Below are 16,067 nucleotides of genomic sequence, written 5' to 3'. Positions count from 1 at the left end.
CAGCTTACCCACAGGCAGCTGATAAATAATCAGCATTCCTCAAACACCCCAAATTGATTTTTAACTGATTGGAAGGTCAGTGGCTCTGAGGATCTGAAAAGGAACACACGCCAAGCCTTTCATGGAGTTTCCCATCAGCCACTGAAGCTGTGCTGCAGCACTTTTCCTGCACTGACCCCTGGGCTAACACAGCCACCTCCCCAGAGAATCTCAAAGGGCATTATCTCTTATCTCTTCTAAAACGATAAATAGGAACTTGGCTTGTACAGTCGTACCTCGGAAGTCGAACGGAATCCATTCCGGAAGTCCGTTTGACTTCGACAACCAAGGTGCAGCTTCCGATCAGCTGCAGGAGCTTCCTGCACTCAATCGGAAGCCATTTGGCTTCCAAAGAACATTTGTAAACCGGAACACTCACTTCTGGGTTTGTGGCATTCGGGAGCCAAAACATTCAAGTCGCAAGGCGTTCGGGATCCAAGGCACGACTATACTACAGAATAGCTAGGACTGTGCCCTCCTGACTTTATTGGACTCCAAATATCTGCAGACCCAACCAACATGGCCAATGATGATGGGAGCTGGGAGTCCAGCAACATCTGGAGGGAATGCCTGCATGGAGCACTTATAGAGGTTCTCAACCTGTAGGTCCCTAGATGTTGTTGGACGACAACTCCCATCATCCCTGAGCTCTGGCCTTGCTAGCTAGGGGTGATGGGAGTTGTAGTTCAACAACATCTGGGGACCCACAGGTTGAGAAAGGTTGACTTAGAACATGCTTCAACAGCCAATGCTATTTTATTTTATTATTTAATAAAATTTATACACAGCTTGCTTGTTTTTAAAAAGAAAAACCTTAAAGCCGTTCACAAAAAGATAAAACCATAAAATTGGAGGGGAGGGGAAATACGATACATCAAAACATACAAAGAGTTAAAATACTCAAACAAATTATATTTCACACCACGCTTTCTAGAAGAAGAATAAGAAGAGGAGGAGTTTGGATTTGATATCCCGCTTTATCACTACCCAAAGGAGTCTCAAAGCGGCTAACATTCTCCTTTCCCTTCCTCCCCCACAACAAACACTCTGTGAGGTGAGTGGGGCTGAGAGACTTCAGAGAAGTGTGACTGGCCCAAGGTCACCCAGCAGCTGCATGTGGAGGAGCGGAGACGCGAACCCGGTTCCCCAGATTACGAGACTAGGCATCTAGGTAGGCTTGTCTAAACAATAACATTTTTAGCAGGTGCGGAAAAGACTACAATGAAGGAGCCTGATTGATATCAATAGGCAGGGAGCCGCAAAGTGCAGGTGCCGCCACAATGAACGATCAGAGTTCTTACAAGTGTGTAATAAGCACATCATGGGGCACCTGCAGTAGTGCCAATTCTGCCAATCAAAAGCTGAGTGGGCACATGAGTGGGGTAAGGAGAGATTGTAGCTATTACAAATGATTTTAAAAATGGTTTTAGATGTACAGGTGTGCAGCTTCAGACTTGGGAGGGGAGACGTAAAACTATGTGAGCCAATGTGGTGGCTGGTTGGGCAAGAGGTGTTAAAACAATTTCTGGGTGGAGAGCTGGATGGAGAACAGGCCAACCCTCCGCAGAACATTCTGGCAGGTGGGTGAAGCCTGGCAAACAACTTAAGGTGACTGAACCTCCAAGTCAGAGACACAATAGAAGAATTTGGAGTGCATGCTAATTCAAAGCTTTGTCAAGAGACAGCATGACATAGTGGTTAGAGTGTCAGACCAGGACCTGGGTGACCTTGGGCCAGCCACTTATTCTCAACCTAACCTATATCTTCAGGTTACATATGCTTCAGGTTACAGACTCCGCTAACCCAGAAATAGTGCTTCAGGTTAAGAACTTTGCTTCAGGATGAGAACAGAAATCGTGTTCTGGCAGCACGGCGGCAGCGGGAGGCCCCATTAGCTAAAGTGGTGCTTCAGGTTAAGAACAGTTTCAGCTTAAGAACAGACCTCCAGAACAAATTAAGTACTTAACCTGAGGTACCACTATAACCAAATTTGGCACCTTCTTCTGTCACCATGCAGCAGAACTTTAGGAAGAATTCAAGCTGCAGCTACAAAGGAAATTCATCTTGGCCTCTAAGTGTTATTTATACAAAATACACTTTACTTAATGCCACCAATCTAAGTGATACATGTTACTAGACATCATTTCATATCCATAATAATTTTGCTATGTACACTTCAACGCAACTTTCTAAACATATTCATAAACATTTATCTGAGTGTTTATGGTTGTTTCTAATTTATGTAATTGTTTAAACTGGAGCCCATGGCATGCAACGAAGACCTCTCTCAGTGCAACCATGTTAAACAGTTTAAAGATGAAAATCTTCCCGACTTGAGCTCAAGTGATTGTGGGTGCAGGGAAGGTGGACATGGTTGGCTCCAAACAGCCTGGGAGGGCCAATTCTGCCAGAGGTTCCTCGTCGCTGTGTTAAGAGTGTGAAACTGGGACCAGGGGTGTAGGATCATGCGTAGCATTTTTCTGGGGAGCGTGGTGCCCTCCCCAAGCCAGTTCTGTGCTGCTTTGCAAGGCTGGGGTCACTCCAGCCTCACAAAGTGGCTCAGGACTGGTGTCTCCTCGGCAGCGGCAAGGGCTGGGCTGTGCATGCCGGGCTCTGATTGTCACTGCCAGGGAGATCGAGGTTCAAATCCCCTGCTCAGCCACAAGGCTTACTGAGTTAACCTCGAACCTCATAAGAACCTCATAAGAGCCTCCTGGATCAGGCCAATGCCCCCCCCCCGCGCTTTTATTTATTAACGTTCTTGTGTTACATATGCATACACTGTCATATTACATCACAGGGCTTATTATACCATAACTTCCAACATGTATACAAAGTTTACATACAAAATTTATATCCTTAAAGAAAGACAAAAAGACAAAAAGCTATTCCAAAATCATACATGTACCAACACTATGGACTTCCTGTCAATCCTGTTGTATATTCCTTTTTTTACAAATGAATGTACTCTTTTTATTGTAAATTTCTTTACATTTTATCTATTACATTCCCGTATCAATAGGTACCCTTGATCTTATTTCTCAACTCAATTTCTCTCCAATGTCAATCGAATGCTAGCATAGATAGCGAATCTTTACTGTATTTTTGAACATATATCTTATATCTATCCCAGGCCAATGGCCCTCCTAGTACAATATCCTCCTCTCACAGTGGCAGCCAGGTGCCTATAGGAAACCCACCACCGCTCCCAGTATAGGAAAAAATCCCAGAGAACTCAATGGGACTGACTTTTGGGATGACATGCATAGAATTGCGCTGTCAACTGCTAAACCAGAGAAGAGGAACATGTGGCACTCCCAACTGTTCCTGGGCTGCAACTGCTATCATCCCCAACCACTGGTCATGCTGGCTGCTGAGTCCAGCAACTTTTGGAGGGAGATAAGTTTCCTCTCCCTACTCTGAACCCATGTAAAGAATAAAATGGAGTAGGGGTGGAAACCGCACTGGCATCCCTGAGCACCTTAAAGCAGTGGCTCTCAAAGGCTGCGGCCATGTTGGTGTAGCAGGAGAGGGTGGCAGGGGTGGCAGTAAGATTCAAGGATAACCAAAGAAATATTTAAACACTTCAGTGAAGTATCAGTATCAGCAAAGCATAGTATAGTATAAAAATTATGTTTTGTGTGGATATACAACCATAAACTCCACACTTCTCTTCAAGAACATTGGCTACTCTTCTACAGATCTCCTTGATATATTGTTGTGAACGAATATGAAAGATGAGAAAAGAGAAAGGCTTCTTTGTGTTAAAGAGATGAGTTTTTCTCAAATTAAAGGTAAATAAATCCCTGACCATTAGGTCCAGTCGTGGCTGACTCTGGGGTTGCGGCGCTCATCTCGCTTTACTGACCGAGGGAGCCGGCGTGCAGCTTCCAGGTCATGTGGCCAGCATGACTAAGCCGCTTCTGGCGAACCAGAGCAGCGCACGGAAACGCCGTTTACCTTCCCGCCAGAGCGGTACCTATTTATCTACAGTGGTACCTCAGGTTTAGAACTCAATTCGTTCCGGAGGTCCGTTCTTAACCTGAAACTGTTCTTAACCTGAAGACCACTTTAGCTAATGGGGTCTCCTGCTGCTGCTGCGCTGCTGCTGAGTGAATTCTGTTCTCATCCTGAAACAAATTCTTAATCCAAGGTTAGCGGCTTAGCGGAGTCTGTAACCTGAAGCATCTGTAACCTGAAGCGTCTGTAACCCAAGGTACCCCTGTACTTGCACTTTGACATGCTTTTGAACTGCTAGGTTGGCAGGAGCTGGGACCAAGCAACGGGAGTTCACCCCATCACGGGGATTCAAACCGCCGATCTTCTGATCGGCAAGCCCTAGGCTCTGTGGTTTAACCCACAGCGCCAGCTGCGCCCCTTTCTCAAATTAGACCTAGTCTAAATGGGATTACCTGGCAAAGGCAAGCTCACACATCTTACTGAGTTTGTAGACATGCTTAATATAAGGCCCATAAGTATATTTTGGGAATGATTCATGTTCTTATGTAGCTGCATTGTTTTATACTTCCTGGATGTTCCATGATCATATTATAAAGTAGCTGTGTTCTATGTTATAAATCAAGCACTGCTATTTGTTTCTTTTTGTTTCCCAATGTATTTCTTACCAATAAAAAAATCAGTGTGGCGTGAGCAAATTTTTATTCTGAAAGTGTGGCCCAGAGAAAAAAAGTTTGAGAACCACTGCCTTAAAGAATGGGATAAAAAAAGGAATAAAAACATGATCTGAAGACACAGAGCACAGCTACTTTGCAAGAGCTCAGAATCTGATTAGTACCTGGGAAAGAAGGCTATCTACGAATCTGATATAGGATGCCTTTTTTTCATTGACATAAAAAAGCAACATGTAAATAAGAGTAATCAGTAGGAGCAGCAAATAGACATTTACCTAACCTCCCAGCAGGTGAGTTGCTGCTGCTTATCAAGAGGGGGTGGGGAAAGTGGTTGGGAGGTCAGCACAGTGGAAACATAGCAATGGACATCCTACCTGTGTATCGCCATCCTACCTGTGTATTTGCATCTTGGTGCCCTCCCCACCACTGCCTCACTCTTCCCTGTCCCCAATAAACAGAAGTTACTCACCTGCTGGGAGATCAAGGAAGCACCTCCTCAAAATAACCACTACTCTCCTGCCCATTACTGAACTCAATCAGTTCATTCACTCTACAGTGGACCCTCCGGATACGAATTAAATTCGTTCCGGGGGTCCGTACTTAACCTGAAAAGTCCGTACCTGGAAGCGCCACTTCTGTGCATGTGCACAGTGCGCAGAGCGCTTCTACGTATGCGTGCAACGGGTTTGCCAAGTTCACAATATGAAAGTTAAGTATCCAGAGTAGTACATAACTCGAGGGTCCGCTGTATTTCCAATACAGGTAGGTAGCCATGTTGGTCTGCAGTAAAAGGTAAAGGGACCCCTGACCATTAGGTCCAGTCACAGACGACTCTGGGGTTGCGGCGCTCATCTCGCTTTATTGGCCGAGGGAGTCGGCGTACAGCTTCTGGGTTGTGGCCAGCATGACTAAGCCACTTCTGGCGAACCAGAGCAGCGCACGGAAATGCCGTTTACCTTCCTGCCAGAGCGGTACCTATTTATCTACTTGCACTCTGACGTGCTTTCGAACTGCTAAGTGGGCAGGAGCTGGGACCGAACAATGGGAGCTCACCCCGTCACGGGGATTTGAACCACCGATCTTCTGATCTGCAAGCCCTAGGCTCACTGGTTTAGACCACACTTGCAAATGTTATGTGAATCTTTGTCCTGCCCTTTTGTAACCCACAGCACCATCCGCATCCCTTGTTGGTCTGCCATAGTCGAAACAAAATAAAATTTTTTCTTCCAATAGCACCAAAAGAAGATATCTGAAGAAGTGTGCATGCACACGAAAGCTGATACCAATAACAAACTTAGCTGCTCTCTAAGGTGCTACTGGAAGGAGGTTGTTTTTTTTAAAAATTGTATTTCCAATGTTTGGGTGGTGAGTGCCATTACTTATGTACCCAGAACAGCACCCGCCACCCAGAACAGGGAGGCAGCAGCAGCTTTGTGGGGAACCCCAATATTTGTGAAAGAACAAAGAACATTTGGGTGGCTTATGAAAACTGAGCTTGCTCGGCAGCAGCAGAATGCAGACTAGCTATTGAAAGGAGTGGTTGGGGTGGTGAGACATGGAATAGAGTGGCTGGAACAATGACCATTTTGCTGCAGGTCCTACCTGGGTACCTTGGGAGTCACTCCCCCCCCCCCCCAATAACAGAGAGGATACCCAAGTAAATAAAAACCATCCAGTGTGACAGTTTCCCAAGTATCCCAGCATGCATTGCTCAGCCTCTTCCGCATCAATCCTGCAGGGTTCCCATCCCAAAGCAGAGGGCAAGCGCTATACCTTGCATCTGCTGGATGAGCAGGGCCCGCTGAAGCATGGGGTTGGCGTTGAGGAGCGAGGCTTGACTAGTAGCTCGCAGGTTCAACATCTGCTGCTGCTGCTGCTGCGATGGTATCACACACCTGGGAAGGAAGGAGGTAGAATCAGATCAGCAGAAATCCCAGGACAGAGAGCGGTTTGCTCAAGAAAACTAAGGCAACATTAGGCAACTACTGAAGATGTTTTTGCCCAAAAACAATTCCCTTGAAGTGTGACCCAGCCAATTTATGGAATGTTAACTGTACTGATAGAGTTAATGAGCACGTTTTTGGTACTATGTGTTGCATCCAGTTAAGTTGTACTCAAGGTAGACACACTGAAATGGATAGAACAAGGTTAGTTATGCCCATTATAGTCTTGGGTCTACTCTAAGCAGGACTGACACTGGATACAACCCTCTATGTGTGCATCTGCCCTAAGTAATTCTCTCACAACCTTTGTATCGTTTCGGAAGCACCACTGACACTGTTTTAAGCAGCCTTTCAATGTCAGGATTAAGCAGGTTCAGAATAATTTCATTCAACAAAGTATAAGGAAACTGGATTCAGATGATGCCTGACAGATGCTGGAAGGCTTGGTTTTGGTTATTATTATTTTACTATTTTTCCCCTCCTTGAAAAAAAGAGGGCACCCCATAGGACATTATATACCCCTTTTAAAAGGCAGCTTCAAATGTTACCAAGGAGCATGTGGATAGATTTGGGGGGTGGGGGTGGGGGTGGGGGGTGAGGCGAGAGACTCTACTTTAGGAGAAACACCTCTGGAAACAGCTCAGGTACTTGGCACTAGTTGAACAACTCCTTTGGATGCCATATGGCACAGGCAGGGGGGACTTCTGGCTAGCTGGATCTATTTCCTTTTCTATTAAGAGTCCTAAAGCTCCAGAACCTGGTGAGAAAGGAATGTGGTGAAATTAAAGAATAAGGTGCCTCTGAGCACATTATCAGTCTAGGAATTTGTTTTGCATTCCAGAACTGAACTGACTCTCAACAACCCTTTCAATCATGTCCACGCTTAGCTACCCCAAGTTTTCTTCAATTCAGCACCCTAATTATATCATTATTATGTACATGGTGAAACCATATCATATCATATCATTCAACATGGTGAAACCATGTTGTCAAGTGTGAGTGTGAGTGTGAGTGAATATGTGTAAGAAATATGCCTGTCTGCAAGCTTAGGGACAAACTTATCAATTTTGCAGAACTACAGCTCATACCAAAACCTTTGCTTAGGAAGAGGGAACAGTGTTTTTATATTTTATAGGGGTACAGTGGTGCCCCACAAGACGAATGCCTCGCAAGACGAAAAACTCGCTAGACGAAAGGGTTTTGCGGTTTTTGAGCTGCTTCGCAAGACGAATTTCCCTATGGGCTTGCTTCGCAAGACGAAAACGTCTTGCAAGTTTGTTTCCTTTTTCTTAACACCGTTAATACAGTTGCGACCTGACTTCGAGGAGCAACTCATAGAACGCGGTGTGGTAGCCTTTTTTGAGGTTTTTGGTGATTTTTGAAGCTTTTCCAAAACTTTTCCGACACTGTGCTTCGCAAGACGAAAAATTCGGTAGACGAAAAAACTCGCGGAACGAATTAATTTTGTCTTGCGAGGCACAACTGTATATTGGATATGTGCGCAACAATATTATGGGACAGTGTTGACATGGAGATGCTTAAGAAGGCAGGTCCACACACAGTCCATGTACCTAGAAAGACTTCCACAATACAAGCACTTGGGTGGTCCTAATTCCTTTCAGAACCTGTTCTTACCATGCCCTACAAGGGACTTTTTTTCATCCTAATTTTCCAAAAGCTGCCATTCAATACCAAGATGTGGCCGAGGAGACTCCGTGAAATTAGTGAGACCTGCACACCAACAAAACACTTGACAAACAACAACATAGCTTGGCTCTTGCACAGGAGAGTTCCCCAGTGGATTGTGTCCTAGAACTGTTAACAGTATGCCAGCCAACCCTTTTCAGTTTTGGGTAGTGGGATGGTTTGTTTTTATGTGGAGTAAAGAGCAAGCTGCTTTGTTTGCAGGTGGGGAGTTGAACCAGGAGGGGGCTTACACTAGAAGAAGCTTGGAATATTGGAAATATTCTTCCTTACGGTGTGTGTGGTGGGGTTGGAGGGTAACGAAACAGCTAAATATATTTTTTGCACCATGAACACTGCTAGGCCACAGGTAATTATGCATGTGCAGATTCTTGGACCTCAGCAATATATGCCAGCAGGAGTTGTGAGATATGGCACCAAAGCTAAAAAATGTTATTATACAAAGCAAGTGCGTGAACACACACACACAGAAACACACACACACAATCTCCGTGCATGTGCTGAAGCTTGAGTCCATACAAGAATTGTTAGGCCCGCTCACATAGCTGGGAGTGCAATGGGGCTTACTTCTGAGTAGGTCCACTGTAGCCTTAGTCCCTGAAGTGCAGCAAGGCTCGCTTGAGGATACAGTTTAAATACATATGTACTGTATTTACATTTAAAACACATGTTAAAAGGGCTAGATATGAAATGCAAGTGAATTTCGAGGCAGGAACGCTTCAGGAGCAAGGTGCAAAGCAGATGCAGTCACGCCAGCAAAAACTGCGCGGAGGGCGGAGGAGGTTTGCAAGGGAAGAAGGGGTGTGGAGCAGGCGCCTTTCCCTTGGAGCCAGGCCCACGATCCCCGGCCTCGGGTAGAGGGTCTTACCGGCTTGCTTGCTGCTGCTGAGGCTGGTGCTGAAGGAGGTGCTGGAGCTGCAACAGTTGCTGCTGGAGCTGCTGCTGTTGCTGGTTGAACATGGCTGGGGGTGGGGTTAAAAAAAAAAAGCGGGCCCCCCCGCTCCGAGACCCCGGGGTAAAACCGGAGCAGGAGGCTCCCGTTCGAGAAGGGGAGCGGAGCTAAACGTGCTGCTTTGCAGCGGGAGACCCATTCATTGCTTTCGAGCCGGCGGCTCGCGTGCGGGTGCGTGGGTTTCCACCATCGCGATCACGGGACACCTTGTGGGTGTGTTTGGGGCGGGGGACGGGAGGCGTCCCCACCCCTTGCACGTACCGGAGAACAGGGATGGTAACCACGCACGCGCCCCAGCGCATCCTTTCGCAAATGCAGAAGGCTTCAGTACCGTACTTATTTATTTTTCCTGTAACAGTTAACGTTATGAAATATGCAAGAGAGATTTTTAAAAAAAGAAACAAAAGTTTATTTATTGCATCCTTTTGCAAACGGGGTGGGCGGTGAGGAGGAGGCGGCGGCCGCGGCGGGCAGCAGCTCTGTTTTCTTCCTAAGGTGAATCTTCTGAAATGCGCATGGGAAATGAAACAAAATTCAATAGCAGGAAAAAATATTAAAAATATTAAATGCAATATATAATCACTCACGTCTGCACTCTGAAGTAGCTTTTTAACAAACAGGCAGTTAAAAGTTAGTTGCTGCGTAGTTCTTCCTTTTTTCATCAGCAGAGGAACATAGGAGGGTGGTTTGGAGTGAGCCATAGCATTGGTACATCTAACTCACAACTCTGACAGGCAGCACTGGTACATTCTGTCTGCACGGACTGGCAGCAGTTTTAATATTGGAGTTTCCCCAGAGCTTTCTGCAAATGCCATCTATTGTATGCAAGGCAGGTGAGGTACTATTGATTGGTTCCAACAATTTTTATTTCATTTTATTAACGGGTTTTGTGTTTGCAGGGTCTTTAAAAATAAAATAAATCATTTGGTCTTCTTCGATTGTGAGTCCCTCTGGGAAAGAACCATGAGCATTTAGAAAAACAGTTGTTAAGCTGCTCTGCATGGGACGCAAAACAGAATGTAGTTTATCTCTGTGCCATCCATCCAGCAGATTCTGTGGTGGCATCCTAAAAGCATGAAAATTAATCTAATAAAATCTAATTTAATAAAAGACAGCACCCACCAAAACAAAATTACCGACCACAAGGCAATAAAATAATATAAAAGTTTTTTTATTGAAACTTTTCAACATACAATAAAAAACTAATCTAAATAAAAGGATGAAACAAAAGAAAGAGAAAGAAAGAAAGAAAATACAAAGCCCTCCATCAAAGGTACAGTGGTGCCTCTGGTTGCGAATGGGATCCGTTGTGGAGGCCCGTTCGCAACCTGAAAAGAATGCGACCCACATCTGCGTGTGCACGGGTCGCAATTCGCCGCTTCTGCGCATGTGTGTGACGTCATTTTGCGCGTCTGCGCATGCGTGAGCGGCGAAACCCAGAAGTAACCCTTTCTGGTACTTCTGGGTTGCCGCAGGATGCAACCTGGAAACGCGCAACCTGGAGCAAACGTAACGAGGTATGACTGTAGTTCTTAATCCTTGTCTCACACAAAAGAGGGTGGGTGGGCCCAGTGGCGGAACAAGCCAATCGAGCGCCTGGGGCGGCGCCCATGCCCTGCGCCCAGGGGCAGGGCCAGCCGCCTATGGGGTGGAGCCAGTGGGGGCAGGACGCTCTGTGGGGCCTCCAAGGAATCTGCCTGCCTTCTCCCACTCAGCCGCCCTACAGCTGGGGGGGAGGCAGCGGGCGGACCATTTGGGGCAGCATGGAGCCTGCGTGCATAAGCCACCATGTCTCTCCCAGGAAAGACATGTGGCTTGGGCACGCTGCTGGCCCCGCAGTGAGTGATGCCCAGCATTTTGTCGCCCCCTCAGGGGTGACACCCAGGGCCGACCGCCACCCCTTCCTCCGTCCCTGGGTGTGCCCTCCCAGCTTTCATCTGGGAGCTTCACTTTTTCCTCTCAGCCTCCCACCCTGAGAGTTCTTCCCTGTCTCTCACACAGGGTCCTTCATCAGCCATCCTGTTAATTAAGGCCTCTTCTTACTTCAGCAGTCAATTTGCATTCTAGGTGAGAATTAGTTGGCACACAAGTCATAATTCAAAGTATAGTCGTACCTCTGGTTGCAAATGGGATCCTCCGTTCTGGAGGCCTGTTCGCAACCAGAAAAGAACGCAACCCGCATCTGCGCATGCGTGGGTCACGATTTGCCACTTCTGCGCATGCGTGTGAAGTCATTTTGTGCGTCTGCGCATGCGCAAGTGGCGAAACCCAAAAGTAGCCCTTTCCAGTACTTCTGGGTTGCCGCGGGACGCAACCTGAAAACGCGCAACCTGAAGCAAAGGTAACATGAGGTATGACTGTAGTTAAAAGAAGGGGGTTTAGCTGATTTGATGTCATGATAGCTAACTTTCAAGGCTATTTTGTGGTGAAGGTGGTTCTTTGCTCCAAGTCGTCCCCCCACATCCAAAAACTTCTGTCTCCAGTATAATGAACAGCTTTCTGGGGACATTTTGGGGACGGAATTTGTCTGGGGACAGATTTGCAAATCTAGGGACTGGCCCCAGGAACCCTGCCACAGGTGCCAAAAATGCCTTGGGCCAGCCCTGACTTTGGGCAGAAACCCAGGGCCTCATTCAGAAGGATGAATAAGAGAGTTTACAAAGGGAGCAGAAATGGCATGCCACATTTTGAAGTTAATAAGGTAATACACATTATCTGCAAGACCATTCATTATAAAATCTAAAATTGTGCTAAGTGATGTTCAGTTCCTTCAGACTAATTTATGGAGTTCAGGGCATCATCACCAACTTATTTGCATGCTGCCTTTCCATGCTCAAGGCAGCTTCCAACATAAGATTTGCATAATTACAAACATAATGGAAGTCATCATAAATAACAAAAGATCAAAAAGTACACAACCGGATCAAACAATTTCCACAAAAGTCATAATATGATCCAAAGAAATCCTGAACAATACCTCAGCCCAAGGGTCTGTTCACCAGGCCTAGCTTTCACCTATTTATTTATTTCTTAAAATTTATACATTGCTGGGTTGTAAAAACCTCAGAGTGGGTTTGCAAAAACATGAAAGAAAACTCACAGCCGTACAAAAGTTTAGAATGGATTAAAATTACCTCAACTTTAGAAGCATTTGGGTAGGCTTGTCTAAACAAGAATGCTTTTAGCAGGCATTGAAAAGAGTAAAAGTGAAGGCGCCTGCTTGATTTCAAGAGGCAGGGAGTTCCAAAGGGTAGGTGCTGCCACACTAAGCAGTTAAATTCTTACAAATGTGGAGTGGTCGTTACGTGGCACCTGCACTGGAGCAAATGCCAGCAATCAAAGCGGTCAAGAGGGCTTAGATGTGGGGTAAGGTGATCTCATAAGTAAGCTAGTCCCAAGGTTGTTAAAGGCTGGAGGCGGACCACCTAAGGTGATTGTGTAATAGTAGGGCCAGGCCTGCACATACAAGAGTGGTGTTTCAGGCACCACTTCTCGATAGGATTCCCATCGCATTGCAAAGACCAGCTCTGGCTGGTGGGCTGTTTTCTGACTCAGCCTGTCTGTCTGTTTAGCCCAGAAACTCTAAACTAAAACACCCAGGGAAATGTGACTGTGGGCGTGTGGAGGGAACTAGGCCTGCATCATCTCTAATAGAGCAGTACATGTGAAAAGGATCTAGGAGTCTTGGTTGACCACAAACTTGACATGAGCCAACAGTGTGACGCGGCAGCTAAAAAAGCCAATGCAATTCTGGGCTGCATCAATAGGAGTATAGCATCTAGATCAAGGGAAGTAATAGTGCCACTGTATTCTGCTCTGGTCAGACCTCACCTGGAGTACTGTGTCCAGTTCTGGGCACCACAGTTCAAGAAGGACACTGACAAACTGGAACGTGTCCAGAGGAGGGCAACCAAAATGGTCAAAGGCCTGGAAACGATGCCTTATGAGGAACGGCTAAGGGAGCTGGGCATGTTTAGCCTGGAGAAGAGGAGGTTAAGGGGTGATATGATAGCCATGTTCAAATATATAAAAGGATGTCACATAGAGGAGGGAGAAAGGTTGTTTTCTGCTGCTCCAGAGAAGCGGACACGGAGCAATGGATCCAAACTACAAGAAAGAAGATTCCACCTAAACATTAGGAAGAACTTCCTGACAGTAAGAGCTGTTCGACAGTGGAATTTGCTGCCAAGGAGTGTGGTGGAGTCTCCTACTTTGGAGGTCTTTAAGCAGAGGCTTGACAACCATATGTCAGGAGTGCTCTGATGGTGTTTCCTGCTTGGCAGGGGGTTGGACTCGATGGCCCTAGTGGTCTCTTCCAACTCTATGATTCTATGATTCTATGATTCTAATGGAGGAACCAACTTGGAGGTATTTGCATCTTTCTTTACAGGGAACAAGGAGGCCCTCTCTCCCCTGGGATTTCCTTTTTAGCACCTTTGAATTAAGGGCAGCTTCTTGTGTTTTAAACACCTTCCCTGCCCATCAGTCTGAAACATGGGTAGGCAAACTAAGGCCGGGGGCTGGATCCGGCCCAATCGCCATTATTATTATTATTATTATTATTATTATTATTATTATTATTAATACCCCGCCCATCTGGCTGAGTTTCCCCAGCCTCTCTGGGCGGCTTCCAATCAAGTGTTAAAAACAATACAGCATTAAATATTAAAAACTTCCCTAAACAGGGCTGCCTTCTCAATCCGGCCCGTGGACAGTCCGGGAATCAGTGTGTTTTTACATGAGTAGAATGTGTCCTTTTATTAAAAATGCATCTCCGGGTTATTTGTGGGGCACAGGGATTTGTTCATTCCCCCCCCCCCTTCAAAATCTAGTCTGGCCCCCCACGAGGTCTGAGGGACAGTGGGAAAAGTTTGTTGACCCCTGGTCTGGAATCTCACCCTAATTACTGATCCTTCTGTCTGCAAACCAATAGGCCTTTTTATGCACCTACATCTGAGCAGGGTTATCAGTGGGGTGAGTGACCATATGTTCAGGGTGGGGACCACAGGAGTACAGTATAATAAATGGCTAAAGCATGATGTGTTGAAGAGAGACCAGATGGTAACCCAGAGCTTTGTGGTGTTGTTGTTTTTTTGGAATAATTTGGACTGAACCCTAAGTACCTACTGCAGATGGTAATTTCCACGAGGGGAAGGGAACCATCAGGAATCTTGGGATGCTTGTTGCTGACATAAGAAAGGCACACAATCTGATCTCCTTACTGCCAGCAGACCAGCCCCAAACCTTTAGGAAGTGTGTGCAACTGAGCTGTACAAAGTGTTCCCTCTAAAAGGAAGAGTTAACATGCTATAATAGCCTGAAATCTTGACATAGTTTTCCAGCATGTTACCAGCACCTGCCCCCAGAGAAATATTGATATGGCTTCTATCAGCAATAAGCTTATTTTACATTAAAAACAAAAAAAAAGGCTTTAATTGCAATTGCACAATATGCAGTGACAGCATACGTTTTACTTAGGAAAAAGTTAAATCAGATTAAAGGCATTTTCGGAGTGTCACGATTTGGGTGGAATTCAGTCACCTATCGGGAAATTTAGGTTGTTTGTTGCATTTCCATCCTACCTTTTTCTCCAGGGATCTCATTGTGGCGTACATGGTCCCACTTCTCCTCACTTCATCCCCACAACAGTCCTGTGAGGAAGGTTAGGCTGAGAGGCAGCGACTGGCCCAAGGTCACCTGATGAGCTTTATGGGCATTGTGCAATTACCGTATTTTTCGCCCTATAGGACGCACTTTTCCCCCTCTAAAAATGTGTGCGTCCTATGGGGCGAATGCAGGCTTTCGCTGAAGCCTGGAAAGTGAGAGAGGTCGGTGCGTACCAACCCCTCTCGCTCTCCAGGCTTCAGGAGAGCCGCAGCGCCAGCCCCACAAGGTCGGGGGACAGCGGGGAGGCGGAACACCGCCATCCCACTGTCTCCCGATGTGGTTTGGAGGCTGACGGCGGGGAGATGCGTGCTTCTCCCCGCCGCCAGCCCCGCAAGCTCCAGGGACAGCAGGGAGGCGCAGCACGTCTTCCCGCTGTCCCCGGACCTGGTCTGCAGGCGGGTGGCGGGGAGAAGAGTGCTTCTCCCCGCTGCCGGCCCCACAAGCGCCCCACAGCGCACCCAAAAAACTTGGTGCGTCCTATGGGCCGGTGCGTCCTATGGGGCGAAAAATACGGTATATTTTTGTATTTATTGGTTTTCACATATTACATTACAATACAGATGTACCAAAACCAACACCATTTCCTCCCCACCCCCCCATACATTTATATTTCCTCAACCAATCATATTATTTTCTCCTTCCTCCCACTTCCCTCCGCCCCCCCTCGATTTCCTCCACATTATACAATTTACAGTAATCTTTGCATTCTACAATCTTCTCAAATCATCCATATATTCTTATTATCTTTCCTTACTATTTTTTCTTCCATCCAGTACTTCACATTTGAATCTAGGCATATTAGCGTATCTTTTTTGAGCAATATTTTGCCATATATTCATCAAAACATTTCCACTCCTTTTTTAATTTTTGATTTGACTGATTTCTTATTATAGCAGTTAATTTTGCCAAAATTAAATATTCATTTAGTTTACAAATCCGTTCCTTCTTTGTAGGTATAGTTTGTGACTTCCACTTAGCAGTAATCACTATTCTAGCAGCTGTACTTGCATATAGAAAAATTCTTGTGCGATTATAGTTCATTGGGTGGTCTTGCACAATGAACCCACTCCCAACCACAACCTGACATTTTACAAAAAACAAATGACAGAGAAATGTGCAGGAAAGTACAGA

At 46.0% G+C, this 16,067-nt stretch overlaps 1 protein-coding gene across 1 annotated transcript in view; it reads right to left on the bottom strand.

The window, feature by feature from the left end:
• Positions 1 to 9,503, bottom strand: part of CIZ1 (CDKN1A interacting zinc finger protein 1) — a 36,310-nt gene extending 26,807 nt beyond the window's left edge. The window contains exons 1-2 of the mRNA XM_082208730.1: positions 9,186 to 9,503; positions 6,444 to 6,565 (exon numbers count right to left, since the gene is read on the bottom strand). Coding sequence (XP_082064856.1) covers positions 6,444 to 6,565; positions 9,186 to 9,277 — 214 coding nt within the window. The 5' untranslated portion in view covers positions 9,278 to 9,503. The remainder of the gene's footprint in view (positions 1 to 6,443; positions 6,566 to 9,185) is intronic.
• Positions 9,504 to 16,067: the final 6,564 nt, after the last annotated feature.

This window comes from Podarcis vaucheri, assembly GCF_965113315.1.
Source record: "Podarcis vaucheri genome assembly, chromosome: Z".
Lineage (NCBI taxonomy): Eukaryota > Metazoa > Chordata > Lepidosauria > Squamata > Lacertidae > Podarcis > Podarcis vaucheri.
This window is presented reverse-complemented; position numbering and strand designations above follow the sequence as displayed.